At 37.0% G+C, this 23,767-nt stretch overlaps 1 protein-coding gene across 6 annotated transcripts; it reads right to left on the reverse strand.

Annotated features, from left to right (window-relative positions):
- Positions 1 to 173: 173 nt before the first annotated feature.
- TTLL1 (TTL family tubulin polyglutamylase complex subunit L1) lies at positions 174 to 21,275 on the reverse strand. 6 transcript variants are annotated; one of them, XM_068656770.1, is made up of 10 exons: positions 21,130 to 21,275; positions 18,353 to 18,485; positions 16,344 to 16,552; positions 14,064 to 14,244; positions 12,880 to 13,014; positions 12,613 to 12,721; positions 9,335 to 9,478; positions 7,537 to 7,623; positions 6,221 to 6,384; positions 174 to 4,739 (listed from the first exon to the last, which is right to left on the reverse strand). In XM_068656770.1, the coding sequence occupies exons 2-10, from the start codon at positions 18,463 to 18,465 to the stop codon at positions 4,610 to 4,612; spliced, it is 1,272 nt and encodes a 423-aa protein (XP_068512871.1). In that variant the 5' UTR covers positions 18,466 to 18,485; positions 21,130 to 21,275; the 3' UTR covers positions 174 to 4,609. The 6 variants fall into 6 exon arrangements, with proteins under 6 accessions (XP_068512871.1, XP_068512881.1, XP_068512889.1 ...); XM_068656780.1 differs by lacking the exon at positions 21,130 to 21,275 and adding an exon at positions 20,876 to 21,123; XM_068656788.1 differs by lacking the exon at positions 21,130 to 21,275 and adding an exon at positions 20,700 to 20,720.
- Between the last annotated feature and the right edge of the window lie 2,492 nt (positions 21,276 to 23,767).

Here is a 23,767-nt window from a genome sequence, read left to right on the forward strand (position 1 = left end):
TTCTTGTACTGAATTAAAAGAGATTAGTGGTCTGTCTATATCTACCACCAGTCATGCAACCCGCCAGTATGACGACACTATTATGATGCCATAAATAACTTAGAGGTATGAATCACACTTCAAAATGGCATTGTTCATCTTGATTTTAGCATTTTGAGATATATATATATATATTTGTAAATATTAAAATTCAGTTGTTCTCTGTGTGTTTTCAGTTTTACTCAAAACGTGACATCCTTGGAAAGATTATCTCAATCTTTTTTTCTTAGAAGAAAGGCTAACAGTTTATATAAGCCCATTGACGGGCATTTAATTTTGACTGTAAGGGACAAGACAAGAAATTTCTGGAAAAAAAAAATCTTCCCACATTTTAGGCAAATATCCCACGGTTATTTTTATTTTTAACACAATCTATTTTTAAACATGCTTCTTGTGTCCTTTGCTGTCCTCAGAAATTTCATGTGTCCTTTTAAGTACCAACATTTTATCTTGGCTTCACTCAGTGCAAATTCTGTTGCCAGTTCTTGGCTCTTGCTGTAATATTTTATCACTCTCTTCAGAATACTTACCTCTAGATAAAAAAATCCTAAGTGTTACATATTCCGTTGTAAACCTAAGTTTAAACCCTGAACAATATTTTGATTACAAATGCACTACCATTAGTGATTACATATGCTAATTCAGAATGTTTAATTCCATTCACATCAGTTAATTATTTAACTGGCCAGCTTTCAAAGATTTTTTTTTCCAGAATACAAATTCATTTGAAATAGTCTTTATCTCCTTATTTTTTTAAATTAACTTTATTAATTAGTGTTTTGTAGCATCCTTACTTCTCTATTACACAACAATTTTCTCTCAGATGTGAATGGTATGCTTTTAAATAGGTACAAAATTTTAGAATAATTAGAGCATAGAGAACTGTCTGCCAATGGTAAGGATATCTTTATGTCATCAAAACAATTGGAAACGTTCTGGCTATGGACTGCTTCAACCTCTGGCAAGTTTCCTGAAGCTTGCCTGAGCTTTGATAGCAAATTAAAAATTAAAAACAAAAAAAAAAAAATTGAAGTCCAGCTCAAACAACTTCCTACTCCTCCATAAAAACAATTAGTCTTTCCAAGATACTTGTTTATGTTCCTATTTCCCCTAAATAATCAAATGTTTTAGCTAAATTATGACTAGTCAGCTTTTCTTAGCTATACACATTTATTTTCTGCAAAGAATCCAGGAATAAAGACTTTCTTTGTTGTTGTTCTTCAGGTTAGAACACCTAGCTAAGGACAGGGGTGTTATGTTACATTGCAACACACACCCACCAGCTGTGATAGAGTTCCTCCTACTGAACTGCAGGATTGAGTGAGTTATTTTAATAAAGCAGACACAAAATGTGAGTTACCTTCTGGTTATAGTTCCACATACGTAAACTGAATAGTAACTACTTTGAAAACAGCCTTATTTTATAATGACAGAATAAAGCTCCTTCCTTTTCAACAGATAAATGGCTCTGCCTGACATGTTCTCCTGCTGAAGTGCAGCACTATCTCTCTTCTGTGAAATGTCCACTGTTTTGCTAAGTTCAGAGCAGGAAGTGAACCAGGGGACGGGGACATTTTAGGCAGAAGTTCTGTTGTAAAGCCAACAGCAACAAAGTAGCTTTAGGGATAATACTGTTCTTCTATTCTAATTAAGTTCCTAGAGCCATATAAAGAAGCTATTCTGTGGGAATCTTATTAATGCCTTTCATGTCAAAGAATTAATAGGGAGAAAGGTCAGTGCCCAGGAAGCAAGCCCCACTATTCAACTCTAGCAATAAGCTTCTTCTACACTAATGTCATTATAACAACTCCTGTAGCTGTTTAGAGCTTGTATATTTAATTCTTTGTACAATACTGTCGTTATGCCACTGATCACTTGAGCATATGAAGATCAAGACTGAGAAGCATATTTATTTTAGATCTTCCTGACAAGTTATTACATTAGCCAAAGTCAGAACTTTTGAGGACTTCTATTTCTAATTTATTTTGCTCCCATGAAATCCCAAACAATTTCTTTATCTTACAGTCAGATGCACTTAGAGGAAGACTGGCCTAGGGCCAAGGCTAGTTACTCAGATCCATGAGCTTGTCTACTAGCAGTCACTCAGATTTAAGCCCATTTAAGCTCTCTCAATCAGAGGTAAAACAGCCTTTAATCTTTTGGAGAATTAGGCTTCAGCAAAAAGAGCCACCTTACCTTTGAATGAGAGCATCCACACAAGGTTGAACACTGTCATACATGTTAACATCACACCTTTAATTACCCTCAACTCCTACAGTATAAACACATGACCTGAATGGTTTAAACATCTCACTAATCGCCTAAGCTCCAACTGATAGTGGAGCGTGCCCCAGGCTGTTATCAGTTTACACACCACTTTGTACCATTATTTATGTCCTACTACAACAGCAGATTTAGCTAAGGAACACTGGCATGAAAAGTTTAAAATTTTATCCCTGAACATGCAATAAGTTTTCCTTTCCAGCCTTTCCTCCTCCTCCCCAGCTTTTCACCTGTACATGGCCTTGAAAGGTAAAAACAAACATCTCACAGAATGATGTTCACGTACTGCCTTCCTCCCTTAGAACTATTAGCTAAGACTGCTTTTGTTTCCTTCTCCCCTGTCCCATTTCAGAGCCTGCAGACAAGTCGTTTCATGCACAAAACGAACTTTTTCAGCTACCACAGGCTACGACCCTTTCCTTAGGGAAATTCAGGTAAAGAAGCATTGTATTTTTCAACGGGGGTTCCCAGTTTTGATTTTCACAAGAACGTTTCACTTATCTATATGAGGCTTCAAGTTCTTCATAGAAGAGGAAGACTTCCTGCTTGCTTACAGTTAGTTTTTGCTTGTTACTGATAAGGAGAAAGGCAATCACCTAGGATTTCATATCATTTCACTTTTGTTCCATAAAACTCCCTTTGTATAGCTATTTTTTGTATGCATTACAAGCGATAACATAGCTAAGCCTTCACACTTCAACCTCTGCAAAAAGCTTATTGGAAAAGGAAATGAGGAGAAAGCAGTCTGACCACTAGTCCATTGTTTTTAAAAAGAAAGTGGAGTGAGATCAGGAAGAGAGGGTCACCATAACTAACTGCAGCCTCTGATTTCTTGCTCTTTAAAGAGCACTGCATTATTGAATCCATGTTTGTGTCAGCAGGATAAATTATTAACAATACACTTACTGGAGAGGTTAAGTTTAACTTGCATGCACTTAAGTGGCCTGCCACATAGAAAGGCAAAAAGCACTTAGCCTGCTCTGGCAGGCAGAAATTGAGTATCACTGCATTAGTGGTATCCAGATTAGAGTGTATTATGGTTGCATGGATACTTGCAACTTTTGTCTTTCTCTCCATAATTCTCCACTATCAAAAAAAAAAAAACATGAGGGGGGAGGAGATGATCAAAGCTGCACATCCATATATGTATAAATAACAGCCAAACAACTGGTGGAAATGCAAGTGGAAAGCAAGAGCCACTGACTCAACTAGTTTATTTATATACACTACAACGCTTGAGGGCTGAAATACCTATTTTTAACTTTTGCTCTATACATTTTGGTAGTTAGTTGTCACAAATTTTTATACAAGAGCTACTAGAAATAGCTTATCATGTTCAACAATATTTTTGTTATAGTACATACAAAATATACAGATATTCTATTTACGTGCATAAATACATGAAGAGACTCTGGTGCAAATAAAGATGTATAGCAAGTCTCAAGCACTAAGATTTATTACAGTATGTAATTGTTCTGTCTGATTTTCCAAAAAGACACATTATCTTGCAATAAAAGTGAACAGCTAGTCAAATAATGCATCAATTTACCCTATTAAATATTTCCTTTGTACATTAAACTTTTCCCTTTAAAGAGGTATCGGCACAAAACATTTTAAGGGAAAACAAAAACAGAACGATCAAAAACCCTCAGCATATAAAAATTTACTTTATTTATTTATTTTTACTTACTCCATGCACTACTATTTTCTCTCATTACTTTTTTTTTCCTTTACTAGTGAGAAGCCATCAACCATCATTCTGGCAATAATTATCCTCACCACTACCACCTTTCACAGAATGCGTATCTCATTTATTATAGAGATGTAGAGATAGGCTACTATTGAAAATAAATTATATTCAGAGCAACGAGTATCTTCTTTCAGAACACATATTTTGAGTTGTCATCTTTATAAAGAAACCTTTTAATCATTGCTGAGAGTGTATTAGGTTCTTCAAAGTCTGAATATATACGCTTCTGAAAGTTCAAAATTTCTTGCTTTCAGAGAACTACTATAAGCACATGCACAGATATACTTGCATGAAATTAGTTTTTTATATATATGCATACATTATATATATATATATGCACGTGCATGTGTATAATTATTATAATTGGCAAGTCAGCACATGTATAGTACAGTTCCTGGTTTTAGAATATATTTCATTTCTTTTCAAAAGCTGTATTGTCCTCCTTTAATACCTCCCACATACAACATAGCAAAATAGAGAAATCGGTTCATGAACACGATGTTGTCCTACCACCAGTATGGTTGGGTTTCTTAATCGTTATTTCCAGGTGGTCAATACAGGCTTTCCCAAATCCCTTGCACGACCTCCTTTTGTTCCAGTGGATTGCCCAGAACGACTTCGGAAGTCACGATCAGGACCATCACTTTGCGCCATCTCTTCATCATATCTAAAAGTAAGACAATCTGTTCAGTACCTTGTCCCGCTATTCACTGCACAAACAACAGCAAGTCTTCCATATTGTTTTGCTTAATATTTGGCACTGGCATTTAATACAAGCTGTTCTATGCACGTCTACATGCACATAGTTTGAGATACAGCTATTATTCAAGGAAATTTACCACCACATGATTTTACAATACAGATCAACCAAAACACCTTCAGCTACTTTTTGTAAGCAACAAATTGTTTGACAGCTTTAGTTAAACTCTTGAGTTTGTGAAATTTCACAAGTGTGAAACGTTCTTCTGTATTTCTCCTCAATATTGCTCTTTGTAGACCTGTGGTTGAGCAACAACATCTGACTGCTGGTCGTTTAATAAAGTCTCAAGTTATTGCTTCAAACAGAGGGTTGCTAACTGCAATTTCAAAAAACTCCAATGTTGCATCAGTGAGCAAGTAGGGAAAGAATGAGCTGAACAAACTGTTTAAATTAAATGCATTTGATGACATGTATTTTGTAACACTTAATCACAGTGACAAGTAGTTCTTTAAATATCTAACCCCATTATAGTCTCAGATAACCTCAGTATACACTTACCTCTCAATTGCTATGGAAATTTTAAGCAGGAATTGGCTATGGATGTGTAATTATCAAAAGATAATACTATAATATTCTGTAGAACAGTTGTAGAACAGTCATAATATATGCTTAGTTACACTGTTGTATAGGTATTTGTAGCTACCACATATAAAACATTAATTGAAATTTAAATCATAATTCAACTGACACTTACATATATAACTGATTTTACCAACATAAGTGTGTAAGACTGGTATGATCTATTAGATCAACTATGTATATACCACATTCCTGACATCCTAAACAGTTGTAATATAAATAGGCTTGAGAAACCATCTGAACATTCTTTCAATAAACATGAGAAATTGTCATCAACATGGTATTTAAGTGTTCCTCTGCATCCTAGACAAACCCTTCAGACACTCCAACATAAAGATGTCCATCTCCTTGATTTCTCTCTTTGTAATACAGATTGGGGAATTTTTTTAATACCTGGCAATGCATTGTTACTATTACATCCATGAATTACAACAATTAAGTGGCAGCATTTCTATGAACTGAGAGGTAATAGCTATTTGATACAAATTTTATCTATTTACTCAAGAAAATTAAACTCTACATACTAGAAGACAAGCACTCTCTATGCTTATATCCCTCAAATTCAGCTGCTGGAATCTCGCTACACCCAGCAGTTGATTACACAACTAAAGTTCCCTCTGGAGATAAAGGATGTACTCCTACCTCCAAAGCTGCTAATGCAGCCCTAAAAAATGAAGTGTTATCTTTGTGTCCATTTTTCCCATATGAATGAATAAGTTTACTTTATCTCTGTGGTCTACATTGCACATTAAAAAAAGTGGAGCAACCGAAAAACATTTGCATTTATACAGAACATTGATAAAACTTACAAGACTTCATAATTGCCAAGAACCTCTTTTGGTGGAGATTTATTCCATTTACAGTCTGGAATTTCCCCATTTGGCACAGCAATGTTAAGTGTGTCATTAATAAGATTATACTTCAAGATGCGATCATTAGCTGTACTGGAAGTAAGAGAAGGGGAAGCATTAACCTACAAAAAAAAAAAAAAGGCAGCATCAATTTTTTGAGTAGTACAGTTCTCTATATAGCACATGTGATGACTACACATACTATTTGTGAAATTAAGAATCAGCGTCTCTAAGCACGTCTTTCAGTTCCTCAGATGTTGAATGGAATCCCCCGCTGGGCTTTTTTTTTTTTTAAAAAAAAAACTTTAAAAACAAAAAACAAAAAACATTGTGTCTGCAGCATCAGAAGGCCTTGAAAATTTTTCTTGAGACTAAGTTGACCAGGGTTCAGACAAGACAGAATTTTGTTCAGTTTTCTAAGCTTCCATGGATACCAAAACCATAAATTTCAGTGCCCGGTTCACTCCAACATTTGCTACATATAGGAATCCATAGGCTTATTCTAGTTAAACAGCTTTTATTTATGTTCTTAATCCAAGTTCTCCCCTGTTAAATTGTGAGCTGGAGAAACACATATGCTCCCTCTCTATTTGGAGCACTAAATTGGATTTATTTTTTTTTTTTAGCTAAGGCTAAAAGTGGTGTTAATTTGTTAATTTTAACATATCTCTCGTGTTCCACATTTATTACAAAGAAGTGGTATCAGAACAATAAACAGCTTTGCTCTTTCACTTTCAGTAGGATTTAGAAGGAAGAGGCCTAGATAAAATTTTTGTTGAACACACAGATCGAAAGTTAATACACTAAAGAGAAATTTATGTGAAAAAGAAGCTTTCCAAACATCCGTTATCCTATATATGCCTCCCCTTTCTTTACTCCTAACCTGCAACATTAATGACATGACAGCGCTCAAGACTTAGTAACCTCAATGTTATGCTGCATCAGGCCAATGTCAATTTTCCAGCTACTGATACATTAACTAATAGGGCTGCTAATATTCAGACAGCCTCTGAAGTCTAATTGTGTGGATGCTCCGGAGTTAGAAGACAAAATAGAAAGCCACAAACACACAAAAAAACAAACTGAAAAAGAAGCACACACTAGGTTGGTCATCACATGGTCTATTTTTCTTTCTGACATTTTGCCAAATCCGCTTACCTGAAGAACAGAAAGACAAAGCTTAAAAAGAGAAAAACAAGTAGATTTCTCTGTAGTCTTTTGCTTTGTGAAATAAAATTAGTAAGAAGTTATTTCCATATTTTGTGTCATTTTACCTCAATTAGCCATGGTTTAAGCTTGTCATCAATGATTATGTCATATCCATAGCATTCAAAGCAGTGTTTATCATTATTCATTACAGGCTAAAAAAAAGACAAAAATGTATTAAGAACAACAAATTTGTAAGTAACCTGATTATACACTTGATTTGCTATAAGTGACATGACTGGATTACAAATCTTCCACAACACAAGCTAAAATAACTCTACCATAAGCTTACTAATAAGTTCAGGATTCTCCCCACACACAACTATACACATTTCAATATTAATGATTGCATTAATGCCAAGGACTAAGTTACATTAGTTTTCCATCATGCTTCCAGCTTTAAAGTAAGTGTTCTCCCATTTTTCAAAAGTAGTAAGAATATCTAAAACTTGAATGCATCTGGAGAAATTGGGAAGTCTTCAAGTTTACATAACACAGCTTTGCATAAATTCTTTAAACTTCAGAGATGGAAGACTTATTCAAAGACATTTCTTTTACTGCAGAAAGTTGAGGTCAAACAATTACCAGATACAATTACCAGATATTTTAAAAAACTACTATTAGCTCAAGCCATCTATGATCTTGAAAGCTAAGAGAGACAAAGGATCATGTCGTACATAGATACACATCCTCCGCTCAATTTTCCAGCATCTGCAAAGGATTTTCAGTATGCACGCCTAGACTTTTATGCAAGTCTCATCAGATCTTTTAAAGAAACCTTGTAACAGGTTAGAGACATGATTTCCTCCCCTACATTGAAGAAATTCAAAGCTTTCATTATTAGAGAATGAAAGAGGGGTAAGAGGAAAGAGCATCTCATTACATTTGTCATTCTCAGATACAAAGAAGTACTGAAGCTGACCAAAACATTTCATCCCCTATATTCTAAACACTTTTCTTCTCCTAAAGTTCTGCAAACATTTAGATTAAATGTCTCTTCTTCTCACATCTGTTTTCAAATATGATTGTGAGGTGAGCCACACTTCCCAACGATTCTAGCTTCATGACCTTGTCCCTCTTTCTTTTGCTGATTCTGATCCTTCAGTGATGTCATTCATCAGCTTATAACACTGGCAGAATACTAACCCACCAATAAAATAGTAATTTTTCAGTTGGACAAGTGAGATGATTCAACTCACAATGTTGCCAGGACCAGCCCAAAAAAGATGACGAGACCATGCACCTGAGAACAGGACAGCCTTTCTTGGCAGCAATAAGCTCTTCAGTTACCTACCCCAGCTGACCCATAGAGCAGTACCTGCTCTCTAATGTAATCATGGAATATTACCCAAACACTGGAAGGTCACTCAAGCAGAGGACTGTTATACTTAAAACAAAAAAAGAAAGAGTATAACAGTTCATGATAACTATGTGACTAGTATATAGAAGAGCTGAAAGCAAGTTACGTTAAGTCTGCTAAACTAATATCCTTACATTTTGATTGATAAATTGTCTTCCACAGCTATTTTTTCTTTGACACATTTGTTATTGCTGAAATGACATCACGAGCCTTGGCAGAGCTTAATACTATTCACAAGGGCAGTATCAAGTCATATTAGATAGTTCAGAGAGACCTGAAGGAGAGAGATTCATTCAGCTCTTCAATACACACATACAGCTCACCCACCCACCCAAGATTCAAGTTCACCCAGCTCAAACAAATCAACAAATCACAGAATTGCAGGAATCAGCATCAACACTGTCACTCAAATAGCAGGAAACAGATTTCAGGGATTTTTTGGTGACAAGCTCACTTGCATGGTTATGAAAAGTCTACACTAGCAGCATTCCCAGAACAGTACTCACCGCAACGGCTTTCAGGGACTGCACAATTATCCAGTGAATTTCATCAAATAATTTGTTCGTCACTTCCTTTCCACGGGTGCTTTCTAGATACAGGCGTAAGTTACTCACTGTCCACTTGCCTCCATGGATATGATTGTAATCATCCTGAAGAGTTGCACAGTTAATTTTGTCTAAGATTTTGAAGTTGTTCAGCAGTTTTGTTTCATCCACACAAAAAGCCCACTTATACTTGCATACAAATGTATAAGATTTTGTTTTAAAATGTATGTTTTTGTTTTAAAACAAAAGTTTTTGTTTTAAAAACAAACTCAAACTGCTTTTACTCTATTTTACAGCTTTATGCAGACTTCATCTTTAAACTGCCCTCTACATAAAGAACCATTTTTATTATGGCCATATGTTTATATCACACTTCACAAATCAAGTAATAAAGATGGACTTAAAAGAAAAAAAGTACTCAAACAGTTGAATAGCAAAATCTAAGTTTCGACTGGGAAATCTGAGTTTTGAAGTGTGACAAAAGAGGACTGAACAATTTTTCAGGTAATTCAGTACTTTGCTATAGAAAACACATTAAGTGCTGCTGAAACAGAACAAGGGAAAAAAGGAGGTTGCTATGTCTGTCTTTTCAGAGGCTAGCAATGTCCTACAAAATATTTTTGCTAAACAGAAGGACCAAAGCAAACTGATGGTGTTCTTACTGATGGAAAGACATATTCAGTCCTCAAATAGTTCTCAGGACAAGGTCTTTATCCCTTTTTAAAGATTTTCCTCTGAGTGTTTATAAGAATTATTATATGCCTGCTAAATTATAAAACACTGAATGCTTGGAGTAGAAAAAAGTTCTCATAGGAATGAAACCTTCCATCTTGTAAAACAAGGTCAGAGAAACCTCTCTCTATTCTTAGTGTTTCATCCATTTTTTTGTTTGTTTTTTTTTTTTTTGTTTGTTTGTATTTTCTTCCCTTCTCTCCTCTACAGCTTCCCCCACAGTAAATTTGAAAGACTATACAAATAAAGATTGGGAACATGGTTCTCAGGACTTGCATGGAAAAAATGAAATGTCTTACGACCAGAATCCAGAAAGGGGACAAAAATCAGTTTCAACCCACTTTGCATTTCAGAATAAGTACTAAAATCAAAATAGAAGCATTGAATGGTTTGGGTCAGAAAATAGATTGCAACTGTACAGAGCTTTGCACAGTCACAACTATTTAATGAAAAATATCATAACAAAGCAGAATATCACAGGCTACATGGACGATTGCTAACAGAAAATTAAATAGAAGAATTACTGTTGTGGTTTTTTTTGCATTACACATGCAGTGAATAATGATTTAGAATTATATTTTCTAGCACAATATTACAATGTGTATACTTAATTACCCTCCTTCCCTTTACATTACTTTTTCTCTCTCCCTGATATTGAATTATAAGCTCTTAAATTTAGTGATGTTTTCCCATGAGCTTGTAGGATACAAATAAAGTAGAACTCCAGGGTTCATGTGGGGTTTAGAGTAGAGATGAAAAACTAGAAACTAAGAGCTTTTCCAGCCCTCATCATAATGTTGATAAATCACTTGACAGTTCAAATTAGGTGGTTCTTCTAAAATTGTAGGGCTTATTTGCCTCTGAAGTTGCAGACGTTTAAAACAGAAGGAAAGATGGGACAGACAATGGCTAAACTTTTCTCACTTCTTTCTGGAAGACTCAACAAGTATTAATGGTTCAACATTTCTAAAAAAAATAAATATTTCAAATGATCCAGTAATGACTCCACATTTTTATGCTGATACTTCTATACCCATTTCTGCTGTATTTCTTCTTTCAAGATAACCTCACTACTTATTTTCACTTCTACTTCTATTTGGGAGAAATACTGAAGTTCTTTGGAGAAATACTTTAGTTGGTGTAGAAGATGAAAGGGTGCACGATAATGGGATAGGCAGCATATCCCATGCCTCATCTCTTCTCTGTTACTGGCAACAGCACTATGACTTACGCTCTTATATTTTATGGGAACTGCTTTTACTGCAACTCAGTGTGCGCTGTCAGATCATAAGATCTCTGAAGCCCTTCACAAATCAGCATCTGAGCAAGAAAATATTTGCAGTACTAAAAGTGTTGCATTTTGACACTTACTCTAGCTAATAATTACCACCATAGGTGATATTTAGAAAACAGATAAAAACAGATCTGTTATGCTGCTATAAGAGTTATGTTATAGTTATATGTAGGTTATAGCTATAACTGTTAACAGTTCTGCTATAACTTACAAAGCAGTAAGAGTCAAGGCACATTTTTCTTGTGCATGAGTGTGCATATACATATATGTACATATTTTCAATGCTCTTAAAAAATAAACCCCACAAAACTGGGAAGTAAAACAATGGAGTTTTAATCCCTGCTACAGAGGCATGTTTTATAAATCAGACATCTGCTAAAAATGCAGAAGGGACAGCCATTATCAAGTGAATTCCCTGAAGGAACAAGGTTTAGGCAATGATACTGCATGTCCACCTGTTTGTGTCACCCCTAACCCACTAGCCTTTCCTTTCACTGGTGAATTTCAGCCTATTTTGACAGAGGGAAATGCTGTCAAAGCTATCAGGCTTCCACATATTTTATGAGCATCAATGGCAAATTACAGGACGGAACTGTTCTTCAGGCAGAACTCCATCGTTGTGCATTGAAGATGAAGCCACCAGCTGTCCAGGCAGCAAACATTTATCACTAAACACACAACTGCATGTTCCCTTTTTCAACAAAGAAGGCAGGGGGGAACACAGACAATACATGAGGTGACAACTCGTAGGAAGAAGGTGGAAGGCACTGTGGTAAATAAGCGCTGAAAACAGGAAAGCTGAATTAACTGGGTGGGTGAGAAAGAGGGAAAAGGAGATCAGGAAGGAGATATTCAAGTGTCATTATAAAATACAAACCCACAGGAACCAGGCTTCATTAATTCCACTGCTCGTAGCCTGAATTGCTAAGTGAACATATTAGCATTTAAATGACAGGAGACTTGGAAAGAAATTGCTTTCAACTACTGCAGGTCAACACTGAAGATACCACAGTCTATTACAGAGATTACAACTCATTACCTTGCATATATTTTATCTACAGTCTTTTACATTTTATTTATTTAAAGATCAAGTAAGTAATTTAATTGGAAGCTATTGAGAAAATCACTAAAAGCCTTTTTATTCCAAACTTTTGGGACAATTCAAGAAACCAGTCTTCCTATGAAAAAACATCTACAAACTCAGTACACTTACCCCATGTTTCTGAATGGCAACATTTGTAAGATGTACAAACATGTTATCCAATTCACTTGTACTTGGTGTATATTTTACTGTGCAAAACCGGCAAAATCCAAGTTTATACCTTAAATGCAAAAAGTCATTAAAGTGTGTTAAACCCCAGTAGGAAGTAAGGAAAAGATCATCCCAGGACAACATGTACATGTTAAACTTCTTTGTGCAACAACAGCAACATTATTTTGACTACATTAAACATCAAAACACAAACATATACAATCTTACATGTAACATCTCAGAGGGCGATACGTAGATACTAAAACATACAGACGAAGGTCAAATTTCTTTCCTCCAATTAGTAATGGATTGTTGATATATAGAGAAATCACATAAGCTTCTTTGGAAGACTGAGATACAAACCTGTAAGACATCAGTAAGGTTTCAGAATGTGACAACTGTAATGTTATAACATGATAGATCTTTTTCTTCTTTAGAAGCAGCCTGTAATTTTGAACTGACTGAAATCTTGTATCTTATTGGCAATGCAGTGTTTTAAGTTATACTATTCAATAAAACATGCTTGGCATCCATCATTACGTAACAAAGAAAAAAAAAGTAAATACAAAACACATGACTGAGATTTCCATTTAAATTCAGTTTTGAAGTTAACAGAGTAGTGAACTGAGCCACTCAGAATGCAGTTCTCCAAACCTTCCTTTTCCTTTGAGAGCATTTACAGCTAGTCAGAGTTCAGAAAAGCGAAGAGCGCATATTACATTACCTTTGTTCGTCAAAGCCTTGTATTCCTAGAATGTTTGTATTTATGCAGGGCTTGCAATTGCAAAGCTAGCTTTCAAACTGTGACATTCTTCAGATTTCAAGGTAAATAGAAAATAATACTCAAGGTTTAGCCAGTCAATTTATAACCAAAAAAAAAAATAGAATTAGTTGTGCGATTAAAACTTTTATTAGTCAGAGGAAAACACAGATTGCTAAACTGTTAGATCCATTTGGAAATCAGGTCACCAATGTAAGGCGTATTACTTTGTGCTCCAAATAGATCACATCTTTATTTCCTAAAACCACATTTCTCCTTTGTACTAGTTTAAGAAGTGAATTGATACATATTAAATACAAACTGCTCAGGGAAAGACTTTTTTCCTCACTTCCTGTTATTTAACACTACAGGGCAGAACAATTTGGTTTTGCATGTTATTCATCCAACACTAACAGCATTTTTTATAGGGAATAGTTATTCAAACAGTTGTTATACCTCCTCACACCAAAATAAATCTTACTAAGACTTGTTTGAAGGAGGAAGCCAGATAACTGAGACAAAATGCAAAACTATATAATGACAAAGCAATAGTAATGAAATACTTTTCCCTGTGCATTGGACAACTAGCATGTTCACGTGGTTCACCTGATTATATAAAGTACAACATAGGGTTTAGTTTTTAAGCACTTACGAAGATGTTTTGCTATCTCGAGACCATTTTTTAATTTGAGAGAGTTTATTGATTAGAAATATTCCTTTTCCTTGAGCTTTACCACAAGGTTTCATAATCCAAGTGCTTGAGGGATTTTTTCTGAATTCTTCAACAAAGAGATTATAATCGGCAGGAAGCATAAAAGTAACAGGAACAAAATCTGAGTTAAGAGAAAAAAAAAAAAAGGTTCATGATTAAGGACGCTGTATCTAAGAAGAATGAATATAGGGTAAAAAATAATTTCTTGGTTCTCAATTTTTCCAGTCCGGCATGATCCACCTTCAGTAAAACTCATGTTGCTTTTTAATCTCATTTAATTCATAGTTTTTACTTAAAGAATTGCTAAACATTGCCTGCTGCTAATTTCAGATTAGCAGACTTCAATTCATATGGATTATTTTTCTTCTGTTTAAATGATGTGCAATTAGAGTATTAGACACCATTCCAACTTAACTTTTATTAGCAAAATTTCTCGATTTCATATTCTAGCTTTTATCATTCTTCAAATCTGTATATGCAAAAATCCAAATATTTCCTCTTTGGATGTGGCATTTTTGGTTTCTGTGCAACTTCAGTTGGTAATTCTTTGCTCCCATACCCAGTACTACCATGCTCACTGAAATCTAAAGAAAAATATTTCTTGCTTTTCGCTATCAGATTATTCTGTTTTATCCATACAGCAATGCTTCTTTCTTACACAGATGAACAGTGCTTTTTTTTTTCCACTTGCCCCAGATGTAAATCAATTCAATGTCTCCATCTCTATTTCACTCCAATGCTTTCTGACCTCTGAAATAACTTCGCTATCCTTACTCCCAACTTACTCCTACTTTTTTTGTTTGTTTGTTTTGAGGGGGTAGTGGCTTTTTTCCTTTGGTTGGTTGTGGTTTTGTTTGTTTGTTTATTTTTCGGGGGGTGGGGGGAGGGATGGTGGTGGATTTTTTTGTTTTTGCTTGTTCTTATTTGTTTTTAAATTTAATTTTCTAGTAGTCATTACCAGTTCTCCAACTTCCCCTGAATTTCTCCTCTGAAGAGTTTATCCATTCAATTCTGTCTGGAACCTTTTTACAAAAGATTATTTTAGTTTTTGCTCCAGTATAGGATTTCCAGATAATGTTTTTTCACTTTTGATTTAAAGAAACTCCAGCCCTTTCTGATATGAAGTTTTAGGGCCCTTCAGTTCCACCACTGATCTCATAGCAAAATACCTTAATGCCACAATACTTCCCTCTTTAAAACAGTTATACATACATATGTAAATATATGTATATGTGTAGACATGTATACATATACAAATATATATACTTCTGTATATCCTTACGTTTAGGAATAATAATTTCATGATTATTCCTTATGTTTATAAATAATCATTTCATGATCATTTCCCTTCAGCCCATGTTGCTTCAGCTAATGCTGCACTAGTAAGTTCAGTCTTCATTAAGAACCCTACTACTTACCAAAGCAAGCCTAAATACAACTTCCACATATAGTAACTGGATTTGTTCTCTTCCCTGAACAGTACTATGTACTAGTAAGAACACAGTGGAGGAAACACCCAGTGTGACAGAAACAAAAATGTTCGATCTTTCAGTCCAGCCTTGTGTCTAATTTCAGCAAAGTTCTTGAATAAGTTGCATGACCTCTATTTCTCTCAATTTGTGAAATACTAGCCCTTATCCTTCAAAACAAGATTTGTGAAAAGCTTTGAAAATACAGAATTTCATATTAAATGTTTGCAACTACTGTTCTTAATCAGTTTCGCTACTCTTGTGTTTCCTTATGCTCTTCTAATGGAAGGTTTGTGGGGAGGGAAAAGGAAGAAAAGACAGCGAAAGAACGCTGTTATGTTTGCAGAACAGAGTAACTTTAGGATAGAGTACACTTTATTCTATTTAACTGCCTGTTAGTGACAGAGCATCTGCTGATAGTCATTTCAGCATTGGAACACTTCAGAAATTCAGAAAATCAAGCTGGGCTGCAACTAGATTTATGCGATGATTCAAACACATCAATTTTAGGTGTCCAAAACACATCAATTTTAGGTCTCCAAAAGCAACCTGGAAAAAACAGGCAGCTTTGGTTGCACATACTTCTTGCAAGCAGCAGTTTTTCTTACTGAATTCATTGCACAAAACTAGCAATGTGTAAATTGGAATAATTTGTACATTAATGGGCTGTTCTGTTACTGTTTCAAGTTACAATGCCAACAGGTCATTGACCACACAGAAAACAAGATTAAAGCTGGTAAGAACCACATACCCAAATAAATATATTTTCCATTTTCATCCTTTTCTGCAAGAGGACTTCCTTCTTTCTCAAGTTCTCTCCTATATCGCTTGATATTTTTTACCATCAAATCCTTTCTGGTCAGCTCATAGTGGTTGGGGAAATGATTGACAATTTGGTCATCAGAAAGGCGGTAACCAGTTTCCACACTGAAAACATTTCTGATTGTTTGTACACTCATCCTGAAGGCAAAAACAGATATCAAATTATTTTTCTCAAGAAACACAACCCAAGAGGACAAAGTTGTAATAGTGTTACCTTTACTTCATCTTTTCCCTCTCACTGTTTTCTCCCTCTTTCACACTTACATTGCTCTATATAGTGCTGCAGTGACAATACAACATACTCTGAACCCCTGTTAGCAAGACCAAATGAAATCCTGCCAGAGGTTGTCTCAGTCCCTCTGAGACTCAAATTTAGGCAGACTGTGAGGCAAGTAAGATGACAGCTTGGCCCTAGTGGACTCTGGCTTGTAGATGACAGACAGGTCAAATCCCAGCAGGGCCTACAAATGACTGATATGCACCTAAATACTACAGAGGCATCTTTCTAAACCTACTGGCTTGCTCTCCGGAAGCTCAGGTTTCCTCTTAAAAAAATATAACCTCATACTGACTACCTTGCTATCTGAATTCCAAAGTACTTCAAGTACATGAACATCTTGCTAAAAGCATACATAAATGCCACAGCAGAGAGCTGTGGTGACCAAGTCATCAAATCAGTTATCTACTTCATTTTTCACTAAAGATATGAGCAGAGCCACAAATACAAAGATTTTTATTTTTTTTTTGTACTAAAGGTGTCACATTGGAAATTTAAGATTATTTCCTGAATGCTATCAATCTGCTATGTTATCATTTCAGGAAGAAAACAAAACAAAACAAGTAACACAACAGTTTGCATGAGTGTCCTGTTCCCCTACTCCTCCCTGCAGCTGCATTCCAAAAGCACAAGCAGATTACTACATTCCTACTCATTTAAATAAGTAGTTAACAAAAGGTACATTCAGCAGTATGAAGTGCCGTTCTGTCATACTGGAAAGGGACAATACAAATGGCTTGGCTTACCTGAAGAGGTACTGTTTCTGCCATTTAATAAATTACTGCATCCTAGCACAGCACTGCAGTCTTGTATTAAATCAAGGTAATGGAGTTTGTCTAATTTAATATTCACCTTTCAGCACTGAAATGTTGAAAAATTAGTTTGCATAAACTTTTTACTATGAGGAGAAGTCAAGTGCAGTTCTCAAGGCTTTTATTACAAGAGCTTGCACTCTGGTAACAGAGCAAACTTCTGCTACACTGATAAAAGAATATTGTATCATATATTGGAACCATGTACTTTTTGATCATTTTGCTTACATCAGGTTGTCAGAAAATTTAGGTAAAGATACACTCAAAAATTCCAATTGGACCACAAAAGCCCTCCTACAGTACAGGAAAACTTACTATAGCTACATACAGCTTACTGTATGTATACTACAGCTTACTATATACAAGAAATTTGAATAAAATCAGATACCACATTTCAAAACGAAACAAACAAACAAACACACACATTGGCTACAGCCTTTGCCCAGGTGTTTTTACAAATGGTGTCCTCAGAAGCGATTGTCATCTTGCTAGGTTAGTGACTTTCCAATGCCTGACAAAACCTTTGGGAAACTGGAAAGACATACAAGGTCATTAGCATGGGAAAGGATCCATGCGGATAGGACCTCCTGTCTCAAGGAGACCTAATGACTTTAGCAGGCCTACACAGCCAGAGGAGAAATCTACTAATACAAATCTCAACAACAGATCAGCAATAGCATAAGAAATTACAGGAGTAATGAAACAATGTTATGCACTTAGAAACACTTCAGTAAGTTAATGTGTGCATCTCTGATTTTTAAATATGCATTTTGTTATATTACTAATGGTATTAACAGAAGATATTAAAATACTTCACAAATTTAGAAATTGCTATTTTAATGTACTTACCAATAAAAATTCCAGTCTTCATTTTCTGCCACCTGAATCCAGCCTCTTTTTTCAAAGTTGTTTATTAACACAGATTTTTCTATATCAGTTACCCACTTTACTTTTCCTGCCATTATCCTACAGCAAGATCAACCTGTTAGCAAAGAACAGTGTAAAGATGTGAAATGGATAACATAAGGAGAGAAAAAAAAAAACAGGACAGTCAAAGGGGAAGAGAAGTGGCACCTAGAGAGCACTTTAACTTCAGAAAGATGGAAGAAGTAAATCAATGTTAAAAAAACAAGGAAAAGAACGTCCTAGGTTCAGACTGACAGCCCACATTTGTCAACTGAACAGCTACAAACCAAAACAACTCTAGTTACAAGGATTTTCCATGCTCCCCAACCAATTCATTTTTAATGAATGGATGCATAGCTCAAGTCTCTCCTTAAACACAGTAACAACAGAAATCACTGTCATACGTTTACTGGGTGCTGTTTATGGAAAAAAAAAAAAAAAAGAAAAAAGCATAGAGCACAGACTGTTTTTCTTCTAACCAAGACTACATTTTTAACTTCGTTTTGAAGTGGGAGAGTTGACATGAATCACTTCAATCACCAGCTGCAAACTAAATAGAAGTCTCAAAAAAAAAAAAAAAAGTCCCTTACACTCTCAAGGAACAGTGTGCTGTACTGTAAGGAGAAGAACCAAAGTAACATTAACAACTTTTTATCGTCTTCTCTGTATTCCATGTAGCTGTGATTTTACCTTCTGCTCTAGCTGCTGAGGGGCAATAAGCTGGTATCAATAAACCCTTGAAAGCAGACTTCCTAGACCTAAGGTTATTAAAACAGTCCTCACAAGCTGTATTTCAACTTATGACACCTAGGTGTCACTTTCTATACTAGATCTCTCTCACTTGTCCACATCGGCATTTCCCCTCCCTTAGGATCTCAAGATCATTGTGGTTGGACGGGACCTCAAGAGGTCCCTAGTGCAGCCTCCTGCTCCAAGTGGGGTAGGCATAAGGTCTGACCAGGCTGCTCTCAGCTTTATCCAAGCACATTTGGAAAACCTCCAAAGACAAAAGCAGCACAGCTGCTCTGAGCATCCTGTCTCACCACTCAACTACCCTCATGGGGGAAAGATTTTTCCAGATTCAGCCCGAACCTCCCTTGTTTTAGCTTGTGCTTGTTGTTTCCCATCTTCCCACCCTTCAGCACCCCAAGCAGCTTGACTATGCTTTCTGGAAAACCTCCTTACAGGTACAGGAAGGTTGCAATTACATGACCACAAGTGTCACCTCTTTTCCAGGCCAAAGGAACACAGTTCCCCCAGCTCCTCATCAAACGACAAGCACTTCAGCCCCTGGGCAATCCTCCACTGAACTTGCTCATTTATCCGCATCTGCCTTATTCTGGGGGCTCAAGTTATTTTTGCCCATCCTCATATATATTGTGCTACAGCCTTACCCTTTCTATTTGAAAGAAAAAAAAAAAAAGCCAAGTCTAGAGATGGAAATAAATGCATAACAAATGCACTGAAGGTGTGAGGACAAGCCAATCACCTAGAATTGCTACTTCTCCAAAGGACAAGCTGAAGCTTTTCTGACAGCACTATCATGAGAAAATGATAATACTAATGTCAGGGGAAGACAGCTCTCATAAGCAATTTCAATTGTTGTGTACATTCCACAAAGGAGTTTTAAAATTGCAGCCTAGTGAATTTTCAGTTATCTTACCAAGAAATCCACTACAGAAGAGTACTGATTCAGCAGAAAATCTGAGCCCAAGGCACATTCATTGACACATGCCTCTCCCAAGAACAAAAGCTGCCATGCAAGAAGAGGGAGAGAGCAGAGGTATGCATGCACATAACACCATTTACTGCTCCCTCCACTTATAGTTTTCCACCAAAAAAATAAAACTCAAAAATGCAGTAATTACACCAGTAGAGATGAGTAATCAAGGTAATCAAGACGATTTTTGCAACTAAGGCAACCCAAGAGATCTCCCACAACTGAATGTGGCATTCCCCTTCAGTCTCCCTCCTCCTGAGAGCCACAGCCCATGATGCAGCACTCACACTTTTTCCTTTCTAGTCTATTTAAATTGACAAATTCCACAAGGCAGATGTTTACTACTAGGCTTTGGTTTTGAAGCATTTTAGGCCCACTTATGTTTCATTCACATTGGTGGTAAAACAAGTTGAAATCAAGCCTAAATAAACAGATGGAAAAGAGCACATGCAGACTTGGGGACTTCTTTGTGTGCTTATACAACATATAGTTCTACATGGCGATGAGCTGTCGCTGGGCCTTCTAGACACTACCAAAACAAAAATAAATGAAGCAAAAGGATTAATTTACTTGAGCTGAAGCACATCTGGATCACAGTCAGTGACTCACTAGTGCCACATACCATCTTGCTGTGGTTTTAAAAGCTCAGGAATTAGTCAGCATGGCATAGAATCCTCCTTTCAAAAGAAAACGCGTTAAATGCTACAAAAGCTTTAATTAAGCACGCTGTAAAAACGTGAACGAACCTCAAAACCTGCAGGCCACGTCTCTAAGCCACCCCACTAGCTCTACCCTCCAGGAGCGGACGCGCAGGGAGATCCAGGGCTAGGCACCCGCCTCACAGGAAGGTCACGGGAAGGGCCGCGACAGCACGATATATAGCGATAGCGCCTGCGGGAAGGAAGCCGGGCGCCTCCCCCAGTGGCGGCAGCCCCCAGGCCGAGCGGGATAAGGCGGGCTGGGCCAAGCGATGGGGCGCACAACGCTGTCCCGCTCTCACCTGCAGAACAGCCCCTCAGTCCGCACCTGCCGCGCCCGCCGCCATTGCCCTGCCCCGCCCCTTCCGGGGCCGTTCCCTAGGAAACGGGACGCGCAGCGGCTAGACTTCCGTGAGGCCGTGACGGCAGGGGGTGGGGGGCGCAGTTGCTAGGGCGACGCGCCGACACTCCGCCTCCGCGAGCGCCCGGCGCCGCGCAGCCTAAACAAAATAGCCGCCATTTTGTAGGCCTGGTGCTGCGTGGTCTTGACGGGCCGCGAGGGGGTGGGAGCTTGCCCCTTCCTCGCCCCTCAGCGGGGTCCCGAAGCCCGCTCAGCCCTCGCCCTATTCATCCGTGGTTTTGGGAGCCACCATAAAGTCTTTGTGGTTGTACCTGCCCCGTCTTCTGTTCAGGAAAAAGGTCCCTGATAGACAAGTAGATTAACAAGTAGATGGCGATTGCAGAGTCGTTGCCTGACAAAACGTGCCTAGGAATTCCTGGAATGCCTAAAAAGCTTTCACCAGTGCCAAAGCTCAAGTCTTTGTGATTTAATATATCGCATGTTGATGACCATACAGCTATGGGATTTATTTTTTTTCTGTTGTTGCTGTTCTGAAGGAGTGTGTGAATGTTTCCCTGAAATGACCAAAAACTGTACTTCACAGTTAAAACTGTGTGAGAGAAATAATACCTAAAAATTTACAGCATTAGTGCCTGTGTGGAGAAGCCTGATTTATGCATACACAACTTCCAAGGTGAGAGATGATGTTAAGACACTTTACTTACTGAGGTTGATATGATCAAAACAGAACAATAGGGTGTTTCATAATGGACTCTAAAGATTGAAGGGTCTCTGAGGGAAAAACAAAGGTGAAATAAATTATTCATTCTACAAGACATTATTTATTAAAAAATAGAGCCATCAGGCAGTAGCTGAAGTAAGCAGTTTGCAATGTGTTGACATAAAACAACTGATACAAATCTATATTCCCTGAGAGCCCTAGTTCCCCATACAATCTGAGAATAATAAATATGCTTTATGATTTACCATATCATCCTATGGTGATAGATCCAGTTGCAAGGTTGCAACTACAAAAATCAGTTAAGCCTAATAATTAACATAACAGGAACAAACTGTTAGGTATTCCCTAGTTTAACTACAAAAACAGCTACAATATACTGCATATCTTCTTTCAGTCATACACAGTGGAAATTTCCTGACATCACAACACCTCTGGTAATGGGCCAGAGCATGGAACAGCCTTGACAGCTGCCTTTTAACCCAAAAGGTGTATCTGCTGGGACAACTGCTAGTAAGAAAGTAAACCTAGACCTTTTGCTTTACTATCAATCCTTTTTTGTCCCAGCATCCATCATGCCTCACGGAAAAGCTGAAAAAGTACTGCTTTTTAAATTCAACAAATAATTAAGGACAGAAACACTTGTTGTTTTGTTTTGTTTCATTTTATGGGAGACTCTTTTAGCTTAACTCAGCAGTCCTTAATCAAAGTTACAGTTTCATGGAATAAAGATCTGTTTTGCTGTCTCTGAAAATTACATCAACAGCATTACATCACAGCTGAGAGATAATAATAGATGCTCTAGTTTTAATATTAATGCATCTCCATTTTGTAACATTCTTGTTCCAACAAGGGAAGTTGGTGAGAATTTGAAAACAGCTTAAAATGCTTACTATTATTGTATCAGGAAATGCTGCACAGCATCAGCATGCTATCTTTGCAGCAGAGATCACTCCTACAATGACATTTGCGTATTTTATTTTAAGCATGAGTCAACTCATGCAAGATTACCTTTACGTTCAAAATTAAGCCTGGGTATGGGAAGGGAACCATTATTGATTTGAAAATGAATACAAAACTGAAAAAAGTAAAAAAAGTAAATAAAGAATTGAAATGTCAAAAATGCTGAATGGGACAAAGTCTTGGCAAGAAGTGATATTACCGAGGTTAATTTCCCTTTTATTATATTGTACTTTCAAGGCAATTCTCATCCAGCATATTGCATGCATAAGTGCACGCACAGTCCTCGCAACACAGTCCTCGGCATGAGTTTGAAGATAAGGACTGTCATGTTCATTTCACAGATGAGTAACCCTGATGCTTGGAAGATGATGGAAGAACATTCAACTCACAAGAAGGATTATAGTACATAGTGCAAGAAACAGTGGTCTGCATAAATATAATGTATATATACACACACACACACACACAAGCACTTCTCTACGTTTGAAAACTGATCCATGAAAGTCTGCAGACACCCACGCTTCAGGCAGAGTGCAGCATCTGTGCCACTGCTCTGCTTCTCATGTTGTTTACCTTCACCAACAGAGAGATGAAATCATAGTATAAACGGAGAGCAAAGTCCACTGCCGGGCATTACCCAACAAAGTCTCCTGTTTGACATGACAATAAAGCGTGGAGCAATATGGGATTTCTGGTTCTTTAAAAGCTCTCCGATGCGAACCCTGCTCTTTAGTGATGGCTGATCCCGACTGAATCACTCACCGTGCTGTTATCAACAGCACAGAAGGAAAACACCCAAAGTCCCGTGACCTCGCTAAACCTTTTGGGCAAGAGGTCAAGCTTCAGCGGGCATCCCTCCAACCCGTTAGCCCCTGGCTGGGCTCTCCGCGGGCCGGGT

The sequence above is a fragment of the Anas acuta genome, chromosome 1 (assembly GCF_963932015.1).
Source record: "Anas acuta chromosome 1, bAnaAcu1.1, whole genome shotgun sequence".
NCBI lineage: Eukaryota > Metazoa > Chordata > Aves > Anseriformes > Anatidae > Anas > Anas acuta.